This window comes from Wyeomyia smithii, chromosome 1 (assembly GCF_029784165.1).
Source record: "Wyeomyia smithii strain HCP4-BCI-WySm-NY-G18 chromosome 1, ASM2978416v1, whole genome shotgun sequence".
Classification (NCBI taxonomy): Eukaryota; Metazoa; Arthropoda; class Insecta; order Diptera; family Culicidae; genus Wyeomyia; species Wyeomyia smithii.
The window spans coordinates 179,438,306-179,462,550 of NC_073694.1; the positions used below are offsets into that span (position 1 = coordinate 179,438,306).

The window sequence follows — 24,245 nt, forward strand, 5'->3', positions numbered from 1 at the left end:
TGAGCTCAACGGTCTAAGCGACACCGAAGACGTCTTCTACGGCGAAGAATGCTAGGCCGCACTCAACGTAAGAAAATACACACGCAAGGTAAGCGAAGATTCACATTTTAACTATTATTGAAATTGTTGATATTATTGATGCCATGAATACATTCTATATGCCCACGGACTATTGAACACTCAAAAACCCTAAACACAACCCAAACAAACACAAAAGACTACGACATGACAAAGAGCGGAGACCAAGCGACCGTCTCAAACTGCCTATTCCAATACAGCTTTGTTCAGAAATGTCTTTTGAAAGATTCCTGATGAAAAATCCTGAAGATAGAGGTGTTGCACGTTATATTTTTATGCAGAAATGTAAATGTCCCCTACTACAGGTTCCTCTGGGGACTTCTGGATGAAAAATAACCATTTCTCTATGAGTTCTTGGCTGATTCCGGATGAACCATTCGCCTCAGAAATGGGTCTGTCATCTATGCCAATGATGCAAATAAGCATTTTTGTCAAGTAACCCATTACCAAATCCATTCAAAAATTAGTAGTTTTGACATGAACTCAGGAATATTTCCTACATCCTAGAGGGTTTAAGTTTATCGAACCCTACAAATTGGATGGCAATCGATCGATCAAAATAAGTAAACTTTTACACTAATGAGACAACACGTGTCTATCAGCTGACCGGCAGTAAACCGGTTCGCTGTAACGGAACAAAACTTGTTTATAAACATCGTTTGTTGTTGGTTTGCTCATTGAAACCACGAATCGATGATAGCTTGTTTTTGACAATGAGCCAAATTGAAGAATTATATTTAGACTAAATCGCAGTTCGGAAGCTGTTGAAAGGGTCATTATTCTTTTGTACTGTTTCTAGTTGTTCAAACAAAATTTCACAGTTAAAATCATAAGTTAATAATTGTTACACATATGGAATTGTTCGTAATGGTTAACATATACACACGCTTAAAGCTAGAACGGTCACAATTTAAAACTGGTTCCGCTTCTCAACCGGGGCCTTACTCATCCAGGCAGATTGTTCGGAGAATAGCTTCCACAACGACGTACGGGTCACAGTTGGAGCTGGGTCGACGATCTTCGAAGTAGCCCTTGCCTTCGTCGGCAACGCCTCGCGGGATTCGCACCGAAGCTCCACGATTAGCAACTCCTAAGAAAAGACGAAAAATCATTCCTCAGCCTCAACTATGGGTGAATCGCCTACTTACCGGCATTAAAATCGTGAATCGAGCTGGTTTCGTGCTTTCCCGTCAGGCGTCGCTCGTTGTCCTTTCCTCCGTGCGGGTCGTACGCACGGATGTGGCGCTCATGGTGCTTCGACAGTTTGGCGATGGCTTTCTCGATTTCCACGATTCCACCGTCCTCACGCATCTTTTTGGTTGATACGTTAGTATGCGCACCAGCACCGTTCCAGTCACCGGTCATCGGTTTCGGGTCCAGTGTGGCAATTATCTGCGAATTTCGAAAACGATTATTTTTGAGCTCTAATTGGGTTTGATTATCCACTCACGCCGAACTCTTCGGCGATTCGGTGCAGTAGGAATCGAGCCATCCACAGGTCATCGCCGATCGAGATTCCCTCGCACGGACCGACCTGGAACTCCCACTGGGCAGGCATGACTTCCGCGTTGGTACCGCAGATTTTTACGCCGGCATAGAGACAAGCCCGGTAATGGGCATCCACGATGTCACGGGCGTACACCTTATCCGCACCGACTCCACAGTAGTACGGCCCCTGCGGTCCGGGAAAACCATTCTTCGGCCATCCCAGCGGTCTACCGTCGATATCCAGCAGAGTGTATTCCTGCTCGATCCCGAACCAGGGACGCTCGGCAGCAACCTTCTCGCACACTTCGTTGCACGTTTTGCGCTTGTTGGACTCGGTTGGAGTTCCGTCGAAGCGGTACGTCTCGCAGATCACGAGAATGTTGTTACCCCGTCGGAACGGATCCCGGTAGATGGCTGCCGGACGCAGATAAACGTCCGAGTTGTGGCCCGCTGCCTGGTAGCAAGAGCTGCCATCGTAGTTCCAGATGGGAAGGTCTGAAAATGATATATAAGTTAACATTTTTAGGCAATTTATTGTTTGATTCCTAAAACTATTGGTGCTTGATGCGCGTTCTGTGCCCATTATACCCCCATTTCCCTACAAGCATAGACACGCAAATATGAAAGAGGGAGAGAGCTGGACATTTTCCGGAATTGTGCGGACTCGTACCTACTTTAAACACATAAAATTGTCGGTTGTCAAACAGTAAACAATCGCAAAACCGCACCGCGGTTTCATTCTTAGGAAACGTTAAATGGCATACAAATAATAGTTTCATTTTACTTTTCCCAACATTCTCCAATTACTAACGACGAAACGTAAGGCATGATGACATTCGCGCCCGCTATATGAATTGCATCTAACACACGTCTGTGCATCATCCGACGACGGACGGTCATCAATAGTAGTATTGGCGAACTGCGGGGGGACAGGTTGCTGGCTGGGTGCGGCAATTGACGAACGCGCGCGACTAGTTTTACAGCACGCGATTCGTCATGTAAAGCCGCGCTCGGTGAACTCGACTCCGCTCTAGTCTTTGTCGGTTTAGAGGGAAACAACATTGACTTTGAACTTGAAAATTAATTGTCAGCTGTAAATACGGTCTTTTGTCACGTTACAGGGTTTTATTGCGCTATGTGCATACTCGGGATTCGGATTTATTAGTTTACCGTTACTGATTAGAGAGAGAAAAAAAAGACGAGGAGCTAAGAAGGCGGCGAACTTACCACTTGGTTTTTCTGGGATGAAGTCCAGAGTGCGATCTTTGCAGCGAACATTTTCTCCCGTTCCGTCGATCCAGATGTAGGTGGCTATGATTTTACCCTCCGGCAGCGGCAGGCTCATGTACTTGTCCAGCAAGGTTTTGTTGATGTGCGCATTGGGAGACTCCTCCAGAGTTTTCGACATGCTGGAAAGGGTGTTAAAATGGGATTAATTAGGAATGAATGAACAGCGTTCAGATCTTCAAGTTGTACGATGGAATGAGTCGATGAGTTTTACTGTAATGATTTTTTAACAAACATTTGCATTAGCTGAAGACTTTGGCTCCAAATCATTAGAGTTGAAACTTCCTCCAGAGCCTTTGCATATTATGGGAAAATTTTCACCTTTGAATTTCGGTGAGCAGTAGGGTTCAGAAAATTCGTCTCCTCGAAAAAAAAACCTCAAGTAAAATTTCAGTTCAATTCGGGACTTCGAGCTGTGCTGTCTGGAAGTGGTCCAAGTTTCACTTTTTTGACCGATGGAAAAATGCACAGAAATTGTCGATAGAAAATTGCCGAAATCGATTTTTTTAAACCAAGTGTCTTAGAAATACATGAATCTTCGAGATGTTGTTGACTCGAAAAAAATCGTCCCAAAAAAAATTTCCGGAAAGGCCTTCCAGCTTGGAAACTTTCTGACTTCTAAAAAGTCGATTCTGCAAAGAAATTTTTGAAGTAGAATACTTCTCTCAGGAAGTTCGGCTACATAGGGATGTGAAATGAAAATCTAAAACCGAAAAAAGTGAAAAATATGTCCAATTTCAAATGCTAATAAATCGGTTAGTATTTGATGGATTTCCTTCGTTCTTGCAGCAATAGATTGGAAAATCTTCTAAGATTCTTCCCAAAAGAAGATAATTGTAATTTTATTATTCACACTATTGTACTATTGAAAATAGTCAAGCCTTGTCAAAACGGAAAATTCGACCTCTGATTGGTCGTTATATGATTGCTTCCCAAGCACGGTCGACAGAATCATATACCTTGCAATTGAAAACATGCTATTTGGCCTATATAAGAGCCTGTTTCAGCCGAAGCCGCTCATAATAGTTCTAGACAGCGACAACAGCAGTCGTCCTTCCTTAGCAGCAGCACTAGCTCTGTGGTTGGTCACCACGTCTCAGGAGCAGCGCGGTTCTTCTCAGCGTGTGTCGCCAGACTGCCATTATTTCCCCCGTGTTGGGGTAGCATGAAGATTGCCCTCAGGAAATCCAATTTTGAAAATCAAAATGCCTTTTTCAAGGCAAATAAACAAGTCATTGAAAGTTAATAATTTTTGACAACGCAAGCAAGCATTCTGTGTTGGATCCTAGCAATTTTACTCTGTCGCACCCGTCTAGTTTACTGAATGTGAAATAGCTTCCACAGTGCATGTTATTCGTGTATGTGCATGTTATCCGTGTATGTGTACTGTTAGGGCAGCTCAAAGGTTGCGATCAGCAGCCGATTTTGAACCGCAAAATGCCTTTTTCAAAGCAATTAAACAAGTAATTGAAGGTTAATAATTTTCTGGCATCAACACAAGCAAACATTCGGTGCGGGATGCAACAAAATTCTGTTGTAGTTGCCTAATTCTTACTTTATTTAGTGAACCTCCCACTGTAGGGGCAGTGCAAAGGCTGCGATCAGCATAACCGGCTTTGAATAACAAACTGCCCTGTTAGAACGCATCCACACAGACAGTTGGGCCTCTGCCATGGTAAATAAACAGCTCTCTTTACGGCTGTTCGGCATTCTTGATTTTGGCAATCAAAACTTTTGCTGGCTGTCTGATTTTCAATGAGAAAACAGCCTTCAACTTTGTTGTCAGAGTTCCTGACTACGATTTGGTAATATTGTTTGAGTTAAATGTTTACAAAATTTTACAATATTCCTCTTTCTCCCATTCAATAAAACAGGTAATACGATGCCTTCGTCATACGCAAGTTCACCATAACTCCCGCTATGGACGTAACACAGAGATGCAATCAGCGTCATATCCGATTTTAAATTCAACAACAAACTGTCCTTTCTAAGTCAACCAAACAAATGAATTGAAGATTTAATATTTTCTCGTTCTGAGCTTTAACCATAAGTTAATTATCTTAATTTGAATTCACATGTACATATACTCTGACTGTTGAAACTTGTTTGCGCCGCAAAGAGTTTGTACTTTTCCTGTTCAGTGAGGTTGTATTTATATGTGCAAACTGAAATTGAATAGTACTTCAACTTCATTTGCACAGAATTTTCAATACTGCCAATGAGCGGTCAACATTTATTTACTAGGAAAAATGACTGACACGCAAGCAGCCAGGTTATCTCTCTTGTAAAAGTATTCTACTTCAACCTTGCGGTCGTGGCTTTGCACACAACCCTCCTGTGATTTTTTTTTTAGGAGACAGCACCAGATCTCCACGATTCTTGCATTTCTTTGAAATTTGGCATTAAAATAAATTTGATATCGGAAATTTTATACTTTTTTTCATCGGTTAGAAAAGTGAAACTTTTCGGCGGTTGGGAAAGAATGGAAATCTGCTAGAAAAATATATTGGGCTGCAATAAAAATCCTCCTGTTGTTCTGGTTTTAGAGTCGTTGTCAGCTATACTTTAGATAAATTTGGGTTCTTCGTTTTTTGGAAAGATTGTTTAGACATGTCGAGCACATGTTGGGAACCTTTCAAAAATTCCAGGCAAAATAAGTTTTTTTTGCGTTTTCTTTCGTTAGCAGAATTTTTTTCAATTTTTTTCAGGCTAATTCAAAATGATTTTTAGAAACATCGTTTTAACTCTTTGAGGCACTTTTAACTTAGCTCAATTTGGAGTCAGCTTTGTCTTTAGTTTTATCCATCTTTGGATCCACTTACAGCTAAATTTAGAATCAATTCCTGCTTCGCTCTTTTCTTTCATTTAGAAGCGTTCTTCAACCACTTGACTGAATTTAAGTCATTTCTTTGTAGCCTTTTGCTTTTGTCAAAATTACTTCCAAAATTACAGGCAAATTTAAGATCATTTTCCTAATTTTCATTCTTATCTCTGGATTCCAGGAGCGTTTCGAAGTATTTTAAATTAGTTCGGTTTACTTTATCCGTTTTTTTTTCAGATAAATTTTTAATATAATTTCAAATAATTTTTTTTCCTTTTTTTACCTAAGAGGCATTTTTCAACCAGTTTTTAATCATATTTTATTTCAATTTTCTCTAACTAATTCAAGCGTCTTAAACTATTATTTCTATTTTTGTTTCTATTTTCAGCCATCAGAGATTTTGATCAGCCCTCAACCATTTTGAACTGAATTTAGAATTCATCTTTTTTATTTATTTGAAAGAAGTGTTTTCAGATGTTTCAAGCTACGTTTACTAGGGTTTTTATGCATCTCACATTGCACTTGATATAGTTTTTCTTAGGATATTTTTTCTAGTTCACAGTTGATTTTTTTAAAGTAATATTCATTTTAAATTTTTTCGTTTCAAAATTCTGCCTGCCTTCAGATATGGTTTTAGATTTTTTACCTCCCCTCAACGTGTTTTTAATTGCCTGAAGTCATATTCAGGATTATTTTCTTTTCGACTTCTTGGATTTTAGAATGTTTTCCAGCACAATGTTTTGTATGCTTTCTTGTTACTTTTTTAAGACTTAAATATTTTTGCCGTAATTTGGGATAAATTTTTGATTGTAGTTTTCGGCCTTTTCCTGATGCAAGGGAAGCTAAATTTTTCCTGTTTTAGTAGATTTTCCTATTTTCCTGAAATTAAAATGGTATATTTTGTACTTTTTGTTTAACATGTTTCCGTCAGTATGCTACTCGGAGCGTTTTCATGCTAGTGAAACTTGGTGTATTTGTTTTTTTTTTCTTTTATATCTTGCAAAAAGGATTTTATCTCTTTTCAGCTTCTACCGAAGCTTCCTGCCATATAGGGGAACTGCTCCATTATTCATCTCATTAAGCCGATATCAACGAATAATGCACGGATTAAATACCAAATTTTCACGAAATCATTGAACAAATAAACCTCTTATGGAATCGTTTAGCATTGTATATCTAGTAAAATTAGCAAGATTTATCCTGAATTTTGTAAAACAAACCATTTTCCACAACGCTTCCATATCCATCTCAAAACCTGAATCACTGCTCAATTATTCATCTCACGACGCCCCCATATTCATCACACTGTTGATCATGAATGAATCACATTATCATGAATGAACGTAGCCGCAGACCGTCGTAGTAGGTTACCTAGGAATCCGCTGTAGTTGTTTACGTGCAAAATTGGTAACCTAGGTAACCAGTGCAGTGCTGTCGATTTATGTCAATTGTGTCGGAACAATTCAACATTTTCAGTATGATTTTTTCATATTAACAGAAACTGATTTGGCAACTTTTGACTTTTTTCAACGCAGTGAAAACAGATGAAAATACATACAGTTGAATTTTAGGAATTGTAGAAATTCATCTTATATATTTCTGCTAATTCAAGCTTGTTTTAGGAAATTTGAGGTGAACATTTTTAAGATTAAAATATTCTTAGTGTAGTGAATGATTTTGTTTGGTGATTGAAATAAAAAGTGGTCCGCTAGTGATGAAAAAAACTTTGGTTGGCTGCTGAACGAGTCCCGTTGTAGCCGTATAGAACAATGCGCGGATTTTATTTTCTGAGGTAGGTGATTGAATTAAACGAGTTTTCGAGTGCAGATGCCCAACTATAATATCAAATTTAGTGCTTTTAAAAGAATTTTTGAGGATTATACTTTATGAGGAATCTAAAGTGAACTAATAAGAATCCATTCCATGGATTAGCGGATTGGTTTAAGTAGAAAATATGCGTTTTTTCCTGTTTTCAATTGTGTTTTCATATTGTATGAGATGAATATATACGCCGAGATGAATAATGGAGCAGTTCCCCTATTTTAGTCTCTTATTTGTTTTTTTTGAGCGGTTTACAACTGTTTCAGAACCCAAAGTGTGTTCAGAGTGGCTTTCTGAATGCATTGTGTTGCTTTTCTGGCGTGTTTTCAATCATTCAGAGCACAATTTGTGATTATATATATATATATATATATATATATATATATATATATATATATATATATATATATATATATATATATATATATATATATATATATATATATATATATATATATATATATATATATATATATATATATATATTTTTTTTTTTTATTGAACTATGAAGGCGTTTGCTTTGCTCGTTTCTCACCCTCTTAGGCTGATTTTTGATGGGATACTTATCATTTTCTGGGTTAATTGATTTTTGGTGGATTTTGAAATTTTTATTCCTCTGCTGCCATTTTGTTGTTTAATCACCAAATCAACCACAGAAAAACGTTTTCTAACTCTTCTTCGTGAAAAATAAAAAGTCCACGTGAACAAAGAGGGGGGGACGGAATATCAACGTTTGTCCACGAGGGGGATGGAGGGGTCTAAAATGATGATTTTTGTTTCCACGTGGAATGTGGACGGCTTCTTATACATTAGTCACGTACGTGCGTAGAAAACAATGACCACCCGCTAGTAAGTCTTTACTAGGTTGATTTTATTGAATCAATTCTACTTAAACCAAACCGTTTCAAAGTCCGGAGAGAAATAACTCTTTTTCGATTTCTCGTCCTGTTATTTTCTAGTTTTTTAGTCCTAGGTTTTGTTTCTGTCACGTATAGTTATTGAGAGAGGAAATTATGCGCCTACTAGTTTCGCTACAATGCGGCCGTTGACGTTTCTCCCGTGGGAAACAAGGTGTCTAGTATCAGCAGTGTATTCCTGCTAAGGAATATTAAGAAAATATAGGGGTACCTGGGGTAATAAGCACCGTTGAGGCAAGATGCACCCCTCCGATTTACAATGGAATAACTTTTCAATAACCAAATAATAATTCTGTTTTTTGACTCTATCCTGTCAATTTGGCAGCACTACAATTTCAGAAAATGTAAATATATACAAAAAAAAGTTTTCGTTGTTTACGGTCTAATTTTTTTCTCAGCTGAATTAAGTGTTTTTAGCTCTTCAATTGTTGTTCTCCATCGAATATATATCGATCAACATATTTCTGATGAATTATCGGTAACTTTCAACGAGAATTACCGTTATGTAACCAGAAACATCGGGGCAAAAGGACTCTTTATAAACAAATTTTTTGCTTACATTCCATCTCGTTTCCAGCATTGTCCGGAAGTCCAATCGGAGGTCATGGACCGTTGAACAGCTACGATCGGTAATCAAAAACGGTGTTTCCAAAAACCATGCCGGTCGAGTGTAAGGAATTCCAAAGGAAACGTATGCCATTATTATTGTGATGCATTCTGTCGCGTGGACGGGGGGCATTTAACCTCATTGGCATGGTGTTTCTTGCCCCTTTGTTGCGGTGCATTTCACCCCAGCAATGCTGCATTTTGCCTTGATTGACGACTTTTATAAATTATTACACTCACTTAAAAAAATGTGTGTCATGCATTTCCTATGTTTTAGCATTAGATGCGAGTTTGAACTAATAAATAAGGGTTTTTAAATTTTGATCAGTATATAACACTGTTTTTATTTCTCAGCTTATTATACACTAAAGTCGCTTTTTGCGCGGGGGATACGTGCCGCGTAAATTCCGGAATTTACATAAAAAACGCGTGAATTCCGGAATCCGTGTTGAAAAACGCGTAAAAAGCGACCTTAGTGTACTCTGCTTTCATTACTGGCGCGTTTTACCCCAGAAACCACTGCTACTTCAAACTACGCAACAAGAGACTGGTTTGGAAGTCTGTCTTTTTGCGGGAATGAAATTTGTGGCCATACCTGGCTGTGGAAAGAAGGCTGCTACACGAATAAGCTATAGTTTCCATGGGGAATTTTTCTTCTTCATTATCATTGGGACTTTTTTTAAGAAGACAGAACTTCTGATATACCTACCGCTAAACAAAATTTGAAAAGTCGATTTTTATTGGCACCTTACTGTTTGTCACGCAATAAACAACAATTCGAATGTTGTGTTCGAGTTGATCATTAACTAAACTACGCAACAGTTTGTTTAAACCGCACGCGCGTTGCACGGTAAGCGGTATCGCTGAAGATAGCTAGAAAACACTTCATCACTTAACACTTCTTAATTCGAAACTCTCATTAAGAGTGAGTGATGTGAGCGCGCAAATCCACTGTTTCCCTAATCTCGTTTTGCAACATGACAGTCATTGATTTAGGTTACTCTCTCTTCTTTAAAAGCAAAGCAAAGCCTTGGTGCTACATTCCGTATCGGAACATGACCTTTTGTTTTACTATACACAGACTTCGCAGCCAATTGTTTAGTGTACAGGACAATTTCGGGGTTAGAGCGCTACGATCCTACTGACACTAACAGTCTCTCTCGAGCCGGGACTCGAACATACGACGAATGGCTTGTTACCAGCTGGGAGATATACTCTCTCTTCTTTATTGATTAATTTTATTTCATTTGAATTAGTTTCAATTACTTTTGCGGGCTAAAATTTCTGGGTAAACTTTATCTTCAATTGAACTCACAAAATTCAAATTCGAATTTGGCTGAGATTTTGTTCATTGGTTACAAGAATACGAACACCATCTCTAATTACTGGAATAGGCTTTGCAGGTTTCTTAAGAAACTTCGACAATTTCCAAGAGGGTTTTTACTGAATATGGTTTTAATTTTTCAAATTTTTGAATTTTGATTTCTCAGAGGGGTAAATTTATGTTTGATCTGTTTCTGTGAATCAGGATCGTTGAACGTTGATATTGACGATTACGTATATTTTTCAAGCGAATTAGAAACTGGAGATTTTCGTCAATTGTTGGTAATCAAATTTCGCAGTGATTTCCGAGCTACCTGAATTCGTCGTACGTTCGAAATACCTTCTACGTTTGCATATGTAAAGCGTGATTGAACAGGACCAGAAATAGCAGACAGTTTAATTAGGGACCATACTTAAATGACGTAGCATTCAAGGGGGGAGGGGGGATATAATCGTTTTGTGACAAGCTGTGACAAGGGGGAGGGGTGGTTGGATTAAAATGGACGTAGCATTTATTTTAAAAGATTGATTTTTACAGGAAAATTGTATACTAAAAATACACTAAAACATTGCAAAAAGTTTTGCAGCGAGAGCTGTCGAAATCTTTTTATCTGTGGTATTCAGAAGTTTTCTGAAAGCTCAGCTACATAAACAATCGCTCGGATTTCCAAACACACAATCTGTCGTTGGTAAATACGACATTGAATGAGCTTTTAATTTTTACTATATTTTCTATATAGTTCGCACTTTATCCGCACATCATACATGTGCATGTGCTTTTTCCAAATTTTTATAATTTGATAGGTAAGTTTAACGTCAGAAACAAACGTTGAAAGTTTCCTCTCCAAAAAGGTTAAGTTTAGAAGCAATAGTTACCGCAATAGTGAAACATTTTCCTTGTTGAAAGCAATTTCAATTTGAATCGTTTTATTATAAGTCATTTCAACACGCTTAGTCTTGGGGCTAATAGCGGTCTCGATCAACTAGATTAGTTGAGAGAATTCGTTATCGATATTGTTTTTGGCACATTTTGCATGTGTAGGATAAGTACAACGATACACCGTGCCCCAGTGCTGAGTCGAGAAAATTTCCAGCTCGAAAAGATCCTCTACTCGATCGAGAATCGAACCCGATATCACAACCGTGTGGGAGAGCTAACCACAGAACCACGGGGACCACATTTCAATTTCGCCGATTTCTTGCTCAAGCAGAATATAAAATAAATTCTCACTGCAAACGCTAGAGTCGGAAAGGAATATCTCCCGTTTCTTCCTCGTAGCGCTGAGTGATTTCTTTTATCGCTCTGTTGTTCAGGAAAAATAATAATCAATTTTTAATATGTAGTCTCGAGAAAGACTGATGTAACCCAACCTCCAGGACATTTAAACACCAAGACTCTGTGAAACCAACAAATAAAAACATGTCAAACTTTAACGAGATTCTCGGTGATATTTTACCGAAAAGAATTCCGAAACTCGCTTTGAATTGCTAAACACTCAAATTTTTCAACCGTCAATTTATTACGACAAATTCGACATTTACTGAATTTTTTTCAGATAAAACCAGCGAATTATCAAAACGACTAAATATACGAACAAACTTACTAATTAACTAGTCACTTTATCTTTTGTTTGACGAGACTTCGGTTAAATGATATCAGGGTACCGAGATTTGCTGTTTTACGGAATTTTTCGACAAACAAATTGACGGTACTCCGGTAAACACGTTCAGTATTCGTTTTCTTAGTAACAACGATAAACAAAAATGTTTTCATGTAGTTCGGTATTTTACTTTACTTAGAAAACGTTATGCAGTTAAGTGTGTAGTCAAAGATCAACCAACAAGCAGCTGAAAACACGACCGAACTATCGGACGACACTGAATAATTTTTGATGTGAAATCCATCATTGATTTAATGCTGGCTCGATCCTAGCAAAAGACAGGCGTACGTTCTCCACCAATAATTACAACTTTAAAGCAAATATTTCGCACAAGAAGTATTTTCAAATGAATTTGAAGCAACTCACTAAAAAATATACTGCAATCTTTGAAAATTGCATTCCATTATCACTACTTGAAAACAAGGCATTATAGCAAACATCTTCAGGAGATTGTTTGATGATAGTGGTAAATATTTGATGTTATTTTTCGTTAAATAGTAAAGCAATCTCGCACACAAAAAATTGGTCTGATCAGGATACAAATCCCTAAGTATTCTGGATGATTTTGAAAACTAAGAATCGCCGCGAGTTGAAAATGCCATTCCTTATGGATGACATTATCTCGAATCGCATAGATTAGGATACACTACCATCAGAACTTCACTTTTGTTTTCAGAAAAAAATCTTAGTTTCTTGGGAACTTTCTGACTGTTAAAAACACTATTTGTTTTAACAAGAGTTGTAATACTGTGTTTTCTTACGATGTTTTGACAGATTTTTTTTTTAATTTTAAACTTATCACTGAGCAAAAACCTGCATTCAATTTATCTTCGCTTACATAAAATGATTCACCATTGTGCTTCAACTATGTTACTGTAATTATCACTTTTTTCAAATCGTCCTTCCGCTCTAATCTCTTCCACGTTCTAATCTTTCGACCTCCGCAGTCCAACTGAAGAATACCGCCGAAGAGTGTCGAAATTTTATATCCGTTCGCGGTGTGTCGTTTATCATGAAAAGGTGCTAAAATACTAACCCCTCTTCCCATGCTGGTCTGCACACACGGAAGTAAGTTTATTTTGCCACCGGTCCGGGTCCGGCACGCAGGCCGCGACCACGCCATGGAAAAGGTTATATGTACTAACTAGTCTTTTTTATGACTTCTATAATACCCTTCTTTGATATCAGTCGAAGAATTTATCAAACTGCTTTTTAAGATTCGTACCGAGTTAGTGCTTTTGCTTTCCGAAGCGTCAATATAAGTCATTTGCAATTCCACATAAATTTGCCCTGTTCGGATGGCATTCCATTATGAATTGTTTCACGGTGCTCCCACGCACGGTGGACTGCATCAGTAAATAGTGCAGCACTGGTTGGCATATCTACTACACTTACAGGGGCCGAATGCATCACATATTAAGCCTATATCGAGTAATTGCGGTCGGATGGGAGCACCTGTCTATCACACGGAACTGCGCGTAATTTATTATCGCGTCAATGTGTTTTCTATTAGTCTTAGTTCAGCGTAGAGCAGCGCAGGGCGCTCGCTTTGCATAGACAGTGCCATTCAAACAAGACAGTTATCTATTTAGCAGGATATCATCATACGTGCTGCACTATTTTGCATCACTCTGCGCGTCCATCGTCGCACGATGACGACGCTGTTATCGCTGTTCATTTCGTATGCAAAAGGTCATCATATGATGTAGTTATTTCGCATTTAGAAATTATTTACACTGATAGGAAACTTTTCCGTTATCATCAATTATGGACCTGTCCGGAGAATCCATACAGAGAAACCCGACGTAGAAAAAGGCACTTAGATAGTAGTGATGCAGTTGCCTAATTAACACGTGCTTCCTATGTGGGTCTTTCGGACGGAGTGAATGGCGGAACATGGCCTTGACCTTGAAATGGCTGGCTTAAACGTGAGATTTTAGGTAGATATGTGTCATTGTCATAGTAAAAACTTTTTGTTAGAAACTGGCTTTGGGTGCAAGTACAATTTTTGGGTGGAATGGAAATTTACCATATTTTTTCTTCTGCTTCGATATTCATTTCTTCTATTTATTATCTTATTCAAACATACTTAATAACAGTGCCGTTTTGATTTAATCACGGTCGAAAAATACTTTCCGGTGAATCTAGCGAGGCTGTGGATTCGAGGAAATGATGAACATTAGTAATTTTCGTTGAATAGCGTTGAAATCTAGCAAAAATACTAATTTTTATCATTTCATCCAATCCACAGTTTCGTTGGATTCACGGGAAGATGTTTCTTGACCGTGATAGAATCGAATCAACACTGGATTACTTGAAAGAGTATAACAAGTAGTAATCACTGATCAGCTATAGCAGAAAATTCATATTGGAATTCTATAAAACTTTTCAGTGTGCCTTATCCAAAAGACGCTAATATTGAACTTTTTTTATACTTCGGTATTTCAGTCAATGCTACGTAAAAGTATTTTGTATTTACTATTTTGAATAAAAACAAAAAATGACGTTTAAAATGGGCACTTTCAGGGTATTTTTCTACCAAGTTTTTTTTTCATTCATGCACCCCTCGGTTTTGACAACTGGTTGTTTACATCTGAAACAAACATAATTTTTTGTAGCTGTTTAGTCAACTTTTCGTGCGTAGTGATCTGATTTTTAGGCTCAAAAAGTTTCCGGAAAATGGATGGAAAGGGAATCTCATCACAAGTCCGAAATATGATTGTGCGTGACTTCCAGTGTAGGTAGTGAAACGTTGCTGAGAAGTGTGTGGTAATCCGAGGTGCGGTCCAGCTGGTCATTCGAAAGCATTAGATATTTAATAGCGTAGTCGATCAATCAGGAAGAGGAAGGAAGCGTAAGACTTATGCAAGACAAGAAAAGACGACTTCGAGTGTAGCAGATAAGCGAAGAGGTCCTCTCCAGGACAGCATCCACAACCAACCATGGTGCACTGTGGTAGAAACATGATGATGTGGGACTGTTTCTCGTGAGAGAGGGTGGGGAACTTAACGCAGGTCAACGATTTTCGAGGGTCAGAAAACTATAATTTTGAACGCTTTGGGGCATCCTTACGTCAGGTCCAATTGAGCTGGAATTTCGCACAGGTCATATTTATGGGCCAAATTCACATGATCGGTTTTGTGAAATTCGATGATGATTTTTTTTTATATATTTATTGGCACCCTAATGCTATGTTTATTTGAATGCTATGAATTCTGATAACCTGGCTCGCTCCGTTTAAAGTAATTTTTACTTCGAATAACCGCATCAAACAACCGCTAAATACCCGAGATCTGTTTTATCGAAAGCATCCACATCGCCTGCAGTTGAAAACGTTTGTCTGGACCCCAGGTAGGTCGAGTGAATTTGGAATAACTACCGCTCGAGTTGTGGTAGATTGAAAAGCGTCTAGCTGCTTCGCCACCATCCCACCTCGCCGATTTTTTCGGCTCCCCTGAGCTAAAGTGCGAGATAGTAATATAAACCAATTGGCATTAACAGTTTTAATGGCGTATTTCATTTTATAGAAACGGTATTGGGAACATCGTAGGTAAAAACATATTCAACCAGAGAAATTGAAAAAGGAAAAAAACATTCCCATAGTAAGATAAACACAATACTTTTTGCTCCTCCACAAATGGTGAGCTCCCGATTTGACTACCATTAAAACCACTACACTCGAGTTGGAGGGTGCGTCCCCTGTAAAAATAGTGTTCCGAGAACCCATGTTACAGTAAGGTCTTTTTTCATGCGTTTTTCTACGTGGGTTGTTTTTCTCAATTACTCCAAAACGGTACGAGATATCGACCCTGTTTCAATCACGTATTCCGTTTCAGGCCAAGAGTAATCATATACCCGTTGTCAGAAAATCACAATTCCAACGTTACTGGGTCCTCGCGCTTCATCTTAGGTTTCTCGGTACTGCTTAAAAAGTGGCGCTTATCGTCAACCAGCAACACAATCATGGGCTGTGATGACAGACATTGGAGCCCCAATAAGTATCAGAAATAGGTACTACTGATTTTCAGCAATAGAAATACGTTTTTTTTACAAAGTTGCCTCGGGTATGCATCACAAGGTTCGTTACCGTGTGACGCTAGAAAAAAAATTCAACTCAGATTTGCCGGGAAACGTAACGGAAATTTAAAAGGCCAGAATAATATATTTTCCAATTGAGCTCAGAGTAACTGAAAAATGATTCTAAATTCAATGTGAACGCTAAAATTCAAGCACAGCATTGCTTAAAACAGTTATACATAACTGAAGATGCACAACATAGAAAATGATCCTGAATTAAACTTAAAACCTGAAAGAACGCCTTTGAAGATAAAAAAATGCCAACATAAATAAACTCGTAAAAAGCTTCTTGAAGTCAGAAACGTCTGAAAATGTCAATGATACCATCAGTGTTGGGCACAATCCGCTAATTCACTAAATCGCCAAAAAGCGACGCTAATTCTCGCTTAGCGTTTTAGCGATTTCGGAGGTGTTTTAGCTAGTTACCGAACTATAAGCGTCGCTAAAAATTTGACCTTCGAAACGCTAATCGCCAATTGGCTTAATTCGTAAGAAAGCGGCAAAAAACTTTTCAGGAAAGCTGTTAACATTTCTTGATTTTAAATGAAATTCGATAACATTTCCATAATTTAGCAATACTTTCATGAACACCAATTGATGCCGCTTGATTACTGATGGCGTTCTTTACTGATCATTAGAACGTCCTACCCGGGGCGTCCAAGGATTCCTGATTCCAGGGATTTTTTTTCTCGAATTTTAGACCCTTTCGAAATTGTGTACTAGGGTGCCAGGCAAAATGGTCATCTCGAATTTCAAAAACAAAAACCCTATACAAAATGTTCACCTGCTCGAAAAAACACCCTGTGCAAAATTTCAGCTCAATCGGACTTAAAATGGGGTGGCGCAAAGCGATTGAAGTTTGGCTTTTTTGAAAACCTACGTGAAATTTCAGTTTTTGATAATTTTTTTTTGATGCCAAATGACTTAAAAACGCATGAAACGTCGAGAATTGGTGTCATTTGAAAAAAAAAATTTTTTTTGCAAAAATTTACTCTCTGGGACTTAGTCGTTTTTTCAATTGTGTAAGGCGGAGTTCAAAATGCTTAGAATTTATCTTTTGAAATTGATCACTAGTCTCTCGAAATAGCTTGTATAATGATATACACTATAACTATCATTGAATACATTATGTTTCATTAGGGTGGTTCATTTATTCGGCATAGGGTGGTTCATAATATTGTGAAAAATAAGTATAAAATAAAAAAAAAGTACTTCGGTTCGTTTGATTATTGTGACGTCTTCGACAAAGTTGTAGATAATAATTCGGTCTTACAAAAAAATTACACTCAAAAAATTATTCGTTCAAAAGTTAGAAGAAAGATTGAAAATTAATTATTCAAAAGGGCACATTTTTTAAAAACTTGATTTTTTTAATATAACCTACGAAAAATTACCAAAACAATGAAACCAGTCCGATCATATAGAAATCAAGAAAAATAAGTTATAATTTTTTGAAAAAAAAAATATTTTTTGAAAAAAAAAATTTATTTGCAATTATTTTTTTTAAAAAGGCAAATTTTTTTTTGAAAGGACAAAATATTATCTACAACTTTGCCGAAGACACTATGCCGTTCGACTGTAGATATATTTTTAATTTCCAATAGAGCACTATGAGGAATCAAGAATATTTCTACAGTCAAAACGGTTTATTTGATTGGCATAGTGTATCTGGCAAAGTTGTAAATAATAACTTCGTTCCTCCAAAAAAATGTACCCTGTGTAAAAAAAAAAAAAATATAACTTTTTTTCTGATTTCTCAATGGCCGGTTTCGTTGTTCAGGAAAACTTTCGTAGTTTTTATAAAAAAAATCAGTTGTTTTAAATGGGCTGTTTTCGCTAATTATTTTATAACTTTCTTTTATTTTTTTTTTAAATTAGTAATTTGTTTTTAGAGTGTATATTGTTTTGAAAAACAAAACTATTATCTACAACTTTGCCGAAGATGTCACACTGCACACCGGCACGTTCACGTTCTGATGATGTAAACTTGACAGAAAATGTATGGTCGAACTGTCAAAACGACGCAAACCCAGAAAGAACGAGTCAATTGTGTTGCCTATCTGATTGAGATCCCTATACTCTCATTATCACTGAATAACATCGATACAGTCTTTTGTCCGATTATATGAGCCAGAGCACTGTGTGTTCAATCAAGTGTTGGCAAAGGACATTATTGTGGTAAATAAAACGAATAAATTGTCTGGTACAACATTCGAAAGACGAGTGCAAGTGTCTTAGAGAGTAGATTTTTCAAACAAAGTAATATAACATATTCCATCAGTTTCCACCGTTTCATTTAAAAGTTTAAGACACTTGGAATCGAAAACATTTTTCAAATATTAAAATTCCATGTACCACCCGTGTGTGATTTTGCAAATGACATGAAGGCATTCAACATTTTCCACGAGACACAATCTTAATTTTGGTTGAGAAAATTTTTTTTTGCACAGAGTAGTTTGATACATTTTGTAAATTTGTTTTGTAATATTTTGCCATTTTACTTATAATTTTTCCAATTCAACATTGCCACCCTAATGACAATAATATAAAAAATATTATATTTTCAGGAATTTTTCTATCGGTATTCAGTTAAAAGTGATTTTTTCCATTTTATACTCATTTATACACAATATTATGAACCACCCTATGTCGAATAAATGAACCACCCTAATGAAACATAATGTATTCGATGCTAGTTATAGTGTATATCATTATACAAGCTATTTCGAGAGACTACTGATCAATTTCAAAAGATAAATTCTAAACATTTTGAACCTACCTACCACAATTAAAAAAAAAGTCCTAGAGAGTAAATTTTTGCAAAAAAAAATTATTTTAGATGACACCAATTCTCGACGTTTCATGCGTTTTTAAGTCATTTGGCATCAAAAAAAAATTTCGAAAACCGAAATTTCACGTACCTCCCCCTTGGGTGATTTTTCGGTTTTCAAAAAAGCCAAACGTCAATCGCTTTGCGACATCCCATTTTAAGTCCGATTGAGCTGAAATTTTGCACAGGGTGTTTTTTCGAGCAGGTGAAGATTTTGTATAGGGGTTTTTTTTTGAAATTTTCTGGTCACTTTTTTTCCATACGATGATTGGCGCCCTATTGTGTACTCTTCTGGGAAAGATTGTAAAAACCCTTTGCAAACCCGGCCCTGAACTTCCTATGAATCATCTCTTCCACTCTTTGATTTCGATAATTTTTTTTTTGTTAAATGCTTTTTCATTAGTTTGAATAATTGAATAATGTTTCCAATCTATTTATCCTATCTGACCGAAAATCCAACTTGAATAAATCGCCGCCTTTTTACTTTTCATTACATTTCTTCTGATTTCCCGGGAAATCAAATTTTTACTTCCCGAATCCCGGGAAGCTGAAACCCGTCTGGAATTGGACGCTCTTCTGATTATGTGCTCGATATGATCTGCGAGAGTTACTTCCAAAATATATATGGGTCATTCAATTCGAAGTGTACATGCCACTTGGACACGACCATCGCAGATTTTCCGCAAAGTTGAGGGAATTATTCATCTACTGTCTCTTTGGAAAAATCCCAATTTTGGTATCGATTGGAATACCCCCCGCTCTCTAGGACCCCCCTCTTTATTGCAAAGTCACGCAATTTTTGTCAAAAATCTCTTTTTTCTTTTTCTTACAATTCATAGACGTAAAATGTCCGAAAAATACTGATAAATGATTTTTGAAGAAAATAAACCAAGGAATCCAGAAAAAATATAAGTTTTGACCGGAAGTGTTGCCAAATAAATTATTTTTGTATTTGAAAACTTAATTTGCATTTTTCGGCAAATGCAGCCATTTTTATTTTAAATTTGATAATTTCATCGTGTTCCTTGAAAAATTCCACATAAGAAACAACTATCTCGAGATATAACAATTTTACGAAAAAAGTTGTAAACTTCGTAATTATTTTATTTTATGATTTATAGACATAAGACACCCGAAAAATAGTGATAGGTGAATTTTGAAGAAAATAAACCAAGGAATCCAAAAAAATATTGTTTTTGACCAGAAGTGTTGCCAGATAGATTATTTTTGTATTTTCAAATTAAATTTGCATTTTTCGGCCAATGCAGCTAGTGTTATTTTAATTTTGATGGTTTCATCGTATTTCTCGGAAACGGGCTTCGCGGCCCTTCGAACGGGATTTCAGATACAAGTTTTGCAATACAAGGCTGCGTTTTTCAGTCTCATGTCGTCCTCTAGGTCTAATTTGTTCCACGTATTAGTCATAATACGCAAAAGAGTTGAAAATCTGCGTCCACAGAGATATTCGGAAATAAATTTTAGTTACCCATAAAATTTACCAAGAGCTTCGCGGCCCCCTAGATGAGTCCCGCGGCCCTCTTACCGGTTGCGGACCCTCGGTTGGGAACCACTGATCTAAAGTGTCCTGCACGCGTTTAAAATGTCTCGCGATTAAAATTATAATTTTGTGAAAAAACAATTCTGCACTTTCAGATATCCTGTAGTGGAAATTTAGTTCCGTAAGAACCACTTTTACGAATAGTGTTATGTGTAATTTTTGACCACTTTTATCGCTTTTTCTTGTAACAAAACGTATAAATAACAAAATTCGCGTGGCTTAGCACGTTAAATCTGAGATCCACGCAAAAAAACTTCATGAAATTTGGACGTCGCGAAAAAAATCTGTAGAATATTCCGAATGATGTTTGTTTCGAAAAAAACTAAACAGTAGAATTATTTTGGAATTTTAATTTAGACTTTGAATATGAAAATTCGCGATAAAGCTATAACTATCTGATTGCTTTATCAAAATAGAAACATAATTAATTTTGTTTTGCCTCAGTCTCTCAAAATCCTCAAGAATGGAAACCGCTTTGTGAATTTTTACAGCTTGTTGTAAATAGCACTCGAAAACATTTATTTTCGTTTACTTTGATAAATTGTAAGCGTTGGTAGCCTCCGCTTAGAAGGTTATTGAGATTTTTTTTTTGTATATATATATTCGTTTTATTTTGTTTGTCTTAAATGGGAAGTGTTTGCTTATGTGGATGTTACCCTCCCGACGCCCATGCCACCCAACGATTGACGTATGAACGTAGCCACCCACCCATAAGGTTAGTGTATCCCGCCACCAGGAGATGGGCGAAATGGAGCCGCAATGGAGAGAGGACTAAGTAGGATCTGGCGGGAGAGAGCTGCTTATTTACTTGGCGAGGGCAATGACCGTTGGCGTAGGGCAATAACCTGTTGATCCTATCGAGAATCGAGTCTTGATGACTCTTAAAAAGTCGATAGATCGAAGCAGACCGTGAAAAAAAGGAAGCTAGTTAAAAGCGTAATTAATAGTAGTGGTCAAGAGTGAAATTTGTGGACAATAGAACCCCGAAGTGTCGGTTGGAAAACCACACTGTTTTGGGATAAACATCGGAGAGCCCATCGTCCAGGATTGGGCCGGATTCCTACACATCGCCAGTTCAACGCTTCAGTGTTCACCAGCGAGGGCGGCAAAGGTCGCGGAATTGTCGCGGATGTTGGCGGCAAAGCTGGAGGATATCGCGTCAGCCGGTTGCAGATTGGTGGTGAAGGGTGGAAGAAGCAGTGGAAGAAAGGGGCCCCGAAAAAGAGAAGAAAAGGTTAGATAGAATATAAGGAAATGGAAGGCCTGGATTGTGAGAATAAAAATTGTTTATTGCAAAATACGTTTTTACATCGGCAAAGCATTTTCCAGTTGACCCGCGAAAATAAGGATAAGCGTGCCGACCCTGAGGCATTGTTCAGAGAGTCTTACCAACGCTCACGGTTGAGACTACTGGCAACTTACAAAGTAAAAAATTCAATCAATAATAATCTACATAATATTAGATTAGCGAATAAATTCGCTCAATTTTTGGTTAGCGATGCTCAGCACTGGATATCAAGTTTAGCTTTGATTCGTTGAAAAACACTTCTAGATTTAGAAAAGGTCAAAAAGACTTTATTAAATTAAGCACAGGATACTAAAACAAAAATTCAGAGGTCAGAGTTATCTCAAACTGGGCCCAGTATCGTCGTTGAACTCTTCTTGAATCCCGAAAAGCTCAAAATAGAAAATGGCTTGCAAATCTAGCTCAGAAGCGCTGAAAAACGTCATTTAAAAGTAAATAGAAAACGATCCCAAATTGAACTCAGAATCACCGAGAAACGTTTAAAAAAAATTAAGGCTTTCATAGGTTAAAATATGGTCCTAGTTAATCTCAGATCTACCGAAAAACGCGGCGGAAAGCGTTGAAGGCTAGAAAAATTACTTCAAAATGCGCTCAGTATTGCTGAGAAAGGTCCTGAGTCAAACTCGGAATTGTCGGCTCAAATAGAAAAACGCGCTGGGGAACGCTGCTGTCAGAAAAGGTTCGCAGGAAGGGTCAGAAAGATTCTATTTTGAGCTCAGAAAGCCCAAAATAGAGAATAATCTCAAATCGCTGAAAACGCTGAAACGCGTCTAAAGGGTAGAACCCAACAAAAATTTTTGTTGTATAACAGCTCGTTAAGCTTTAGTTCAGTCACAACCCGGCTAATAGTAGCTCAACTGCGCAATAATCCACAAAATTGTTTGTTGGGAATGATCTCAAACCAAGCTCAGAATTGCTGAAAACAGTGTCACAAACCAGAACTGGCTAGGCTTCTAAAGGCTAACAGAGCTCAAACTAGAATATAATCCCAAATCGAGCTGAGAGTCGCCGAAAACGCTTCCAAAAGAAAACCAAAAAGAAATTATCAAGAAATTACCTTAAATTGAGCTCAGAATCGTCAAGAAAAGGTTTTGTGACTTGAAAAGCCCGAAATAGAAAATTACCCAGAATTGACCAAAAATAAAAAAATAAAATTTAAACTGAGCCAAGAACAGCTTTAGAATACTTTCATAGGTCAGAATTGACCCGAGGTAAGGTGAGAACTCGAGGTCCCGAATTAGGCTTAGACAACAAAGAAAAAAACTTCTTGAGGCAAGAAAAAGCCAAAATAGAAAACGGTCTCAAACTGCACTTAGAATCGCGGAAAACGGCTATAAACGACATTTGGAAACTGTTTCCTACCACGGTGTTCATATGAGATACAGCAGCGTAGGCGGTGAAAAAAATACATAGCGTAGTTGAAGTGAGAGTAAATGGTCAAGTATCACACCTTCAAAAGTCAATACTGATATTTACACAGCCACCTTGACGTGAGCAAAATCCTTTCCCCAGAATTTTATAAAATTTCAAGATTATCCCATTCAAATCACGTCAAAGTTCAACAAGATAATAGTTCGCAACCTCAAGACACAAAGGCGCCTTTTGTCTTACTGCGACACAAAGCACCCTTCTGTACTTCCCTGACCCTTTGCGAGCGCGCTGCTGTCTGCAGCCATTTTAGACGACACAATCACAGTTCAATAATTATCGATCACCACCAGATTACGTAGAACTACCTTCTATTTCCGAATTTCATCATGTTCATGTTCATGCACGATTTCTTGGCACCAGCAACGACGACGTCTACGACAGGCTTTCCGTATCACTGACCCAACCGCGTGAGGACGTTTTACTTAAAATTGTGCAAAAGGGGTGAAATGGTCTAGAAGCGTGGGTGATGCAACTGAATGTGAATCACAACAAAAATTGAATAACACTCACTTTGTAATTTGCGGAACAACACACTCTAGCAATAGTTTAGAGCAAACTGATTATGATCGGTAGCGATCGATTGGCTTCTTTGGCGTTTGACGAAGGGAAGATCTTCCGAATCCTTGATCGGGTCACCACAACCACACACTTTTTATCGTTATTCCAGCTGGTGGAAAAAATTGCAAAACTATTACATACACTAGAAGATACCGCACAGTTGTTCCCAGTGTACACACCGTTCTACGACTGACGATTGACTATTCGGAAGTCGCTGTCGGACGCTGCATTTATACTAGCATTCGGGGTGAATTCTGTTCAGCCGGTCGCGCTCCGGCGGCGGTGCATTATCGGGTTTGAGGAGCGCGCGCGCGCGAGTTGATCATCATCCCAGTGGGGGAGGAGGACGAGGAGGCATCGCATGTTGGACTACACTTTAATAAGGTATAGGTAGTTGCTTGCTCTCAGAAACAGTGTCGCGTACCTACTGCCTGTTTGGGGTCTCCTCCGACAATAGATTGACGAGGGCGATTAGGGCGTTCG

The 24,245-nt window shown here is 37.7% G+C and overlaps 1 protein-coding gene across 3 annotated transcripts; it reads right to left on the bottom strand.

Annotated features, from left to right (window-relative positions):
• Positions 1-891: 891 nt before the first annotated feature.
• On the bottom strand, positions 892-23,981 carry LOC129719033 (glutamine synthetase 2 cytoplasmic). Of its 3 annotated transcripts, none has more exons than XM_055670576.1 (5): positions 23,715-23,981; positions 2,794-2,975; positions 1,529-2,061; positions 1,227-1,470; positions 892-1,168 (listed from the first exon to the last, which is right to left on the bottom strand). In XM_055670576.1, exons 2-5 carry the CDS (start codon positions 2,972-2,974, stop codon positions 1,020-1,022), a joined length of 1,107 nt encoding a protein of 368 aa, XP_055526551.1. In that variant the 5' UTR covers position 2,975; positions 23,715-23,981; the 3' UTR covers positions 892-1,019. The 3 variants fall into 3 exon arrangements, with proteins under 3 accessions (XP_055526551.1, XP_055526389.1, XP_055526469.1); XM_055670414.1 differs by having other exon boundaries at positions 23,510-23,981; XM_055670494.1 differs by lacking the exon at positions 23,715-23,981 and adding an exon at positions 12,841-12,963.
• Positions 23,982-24,245: the final 264 nt, after the last annotated feature.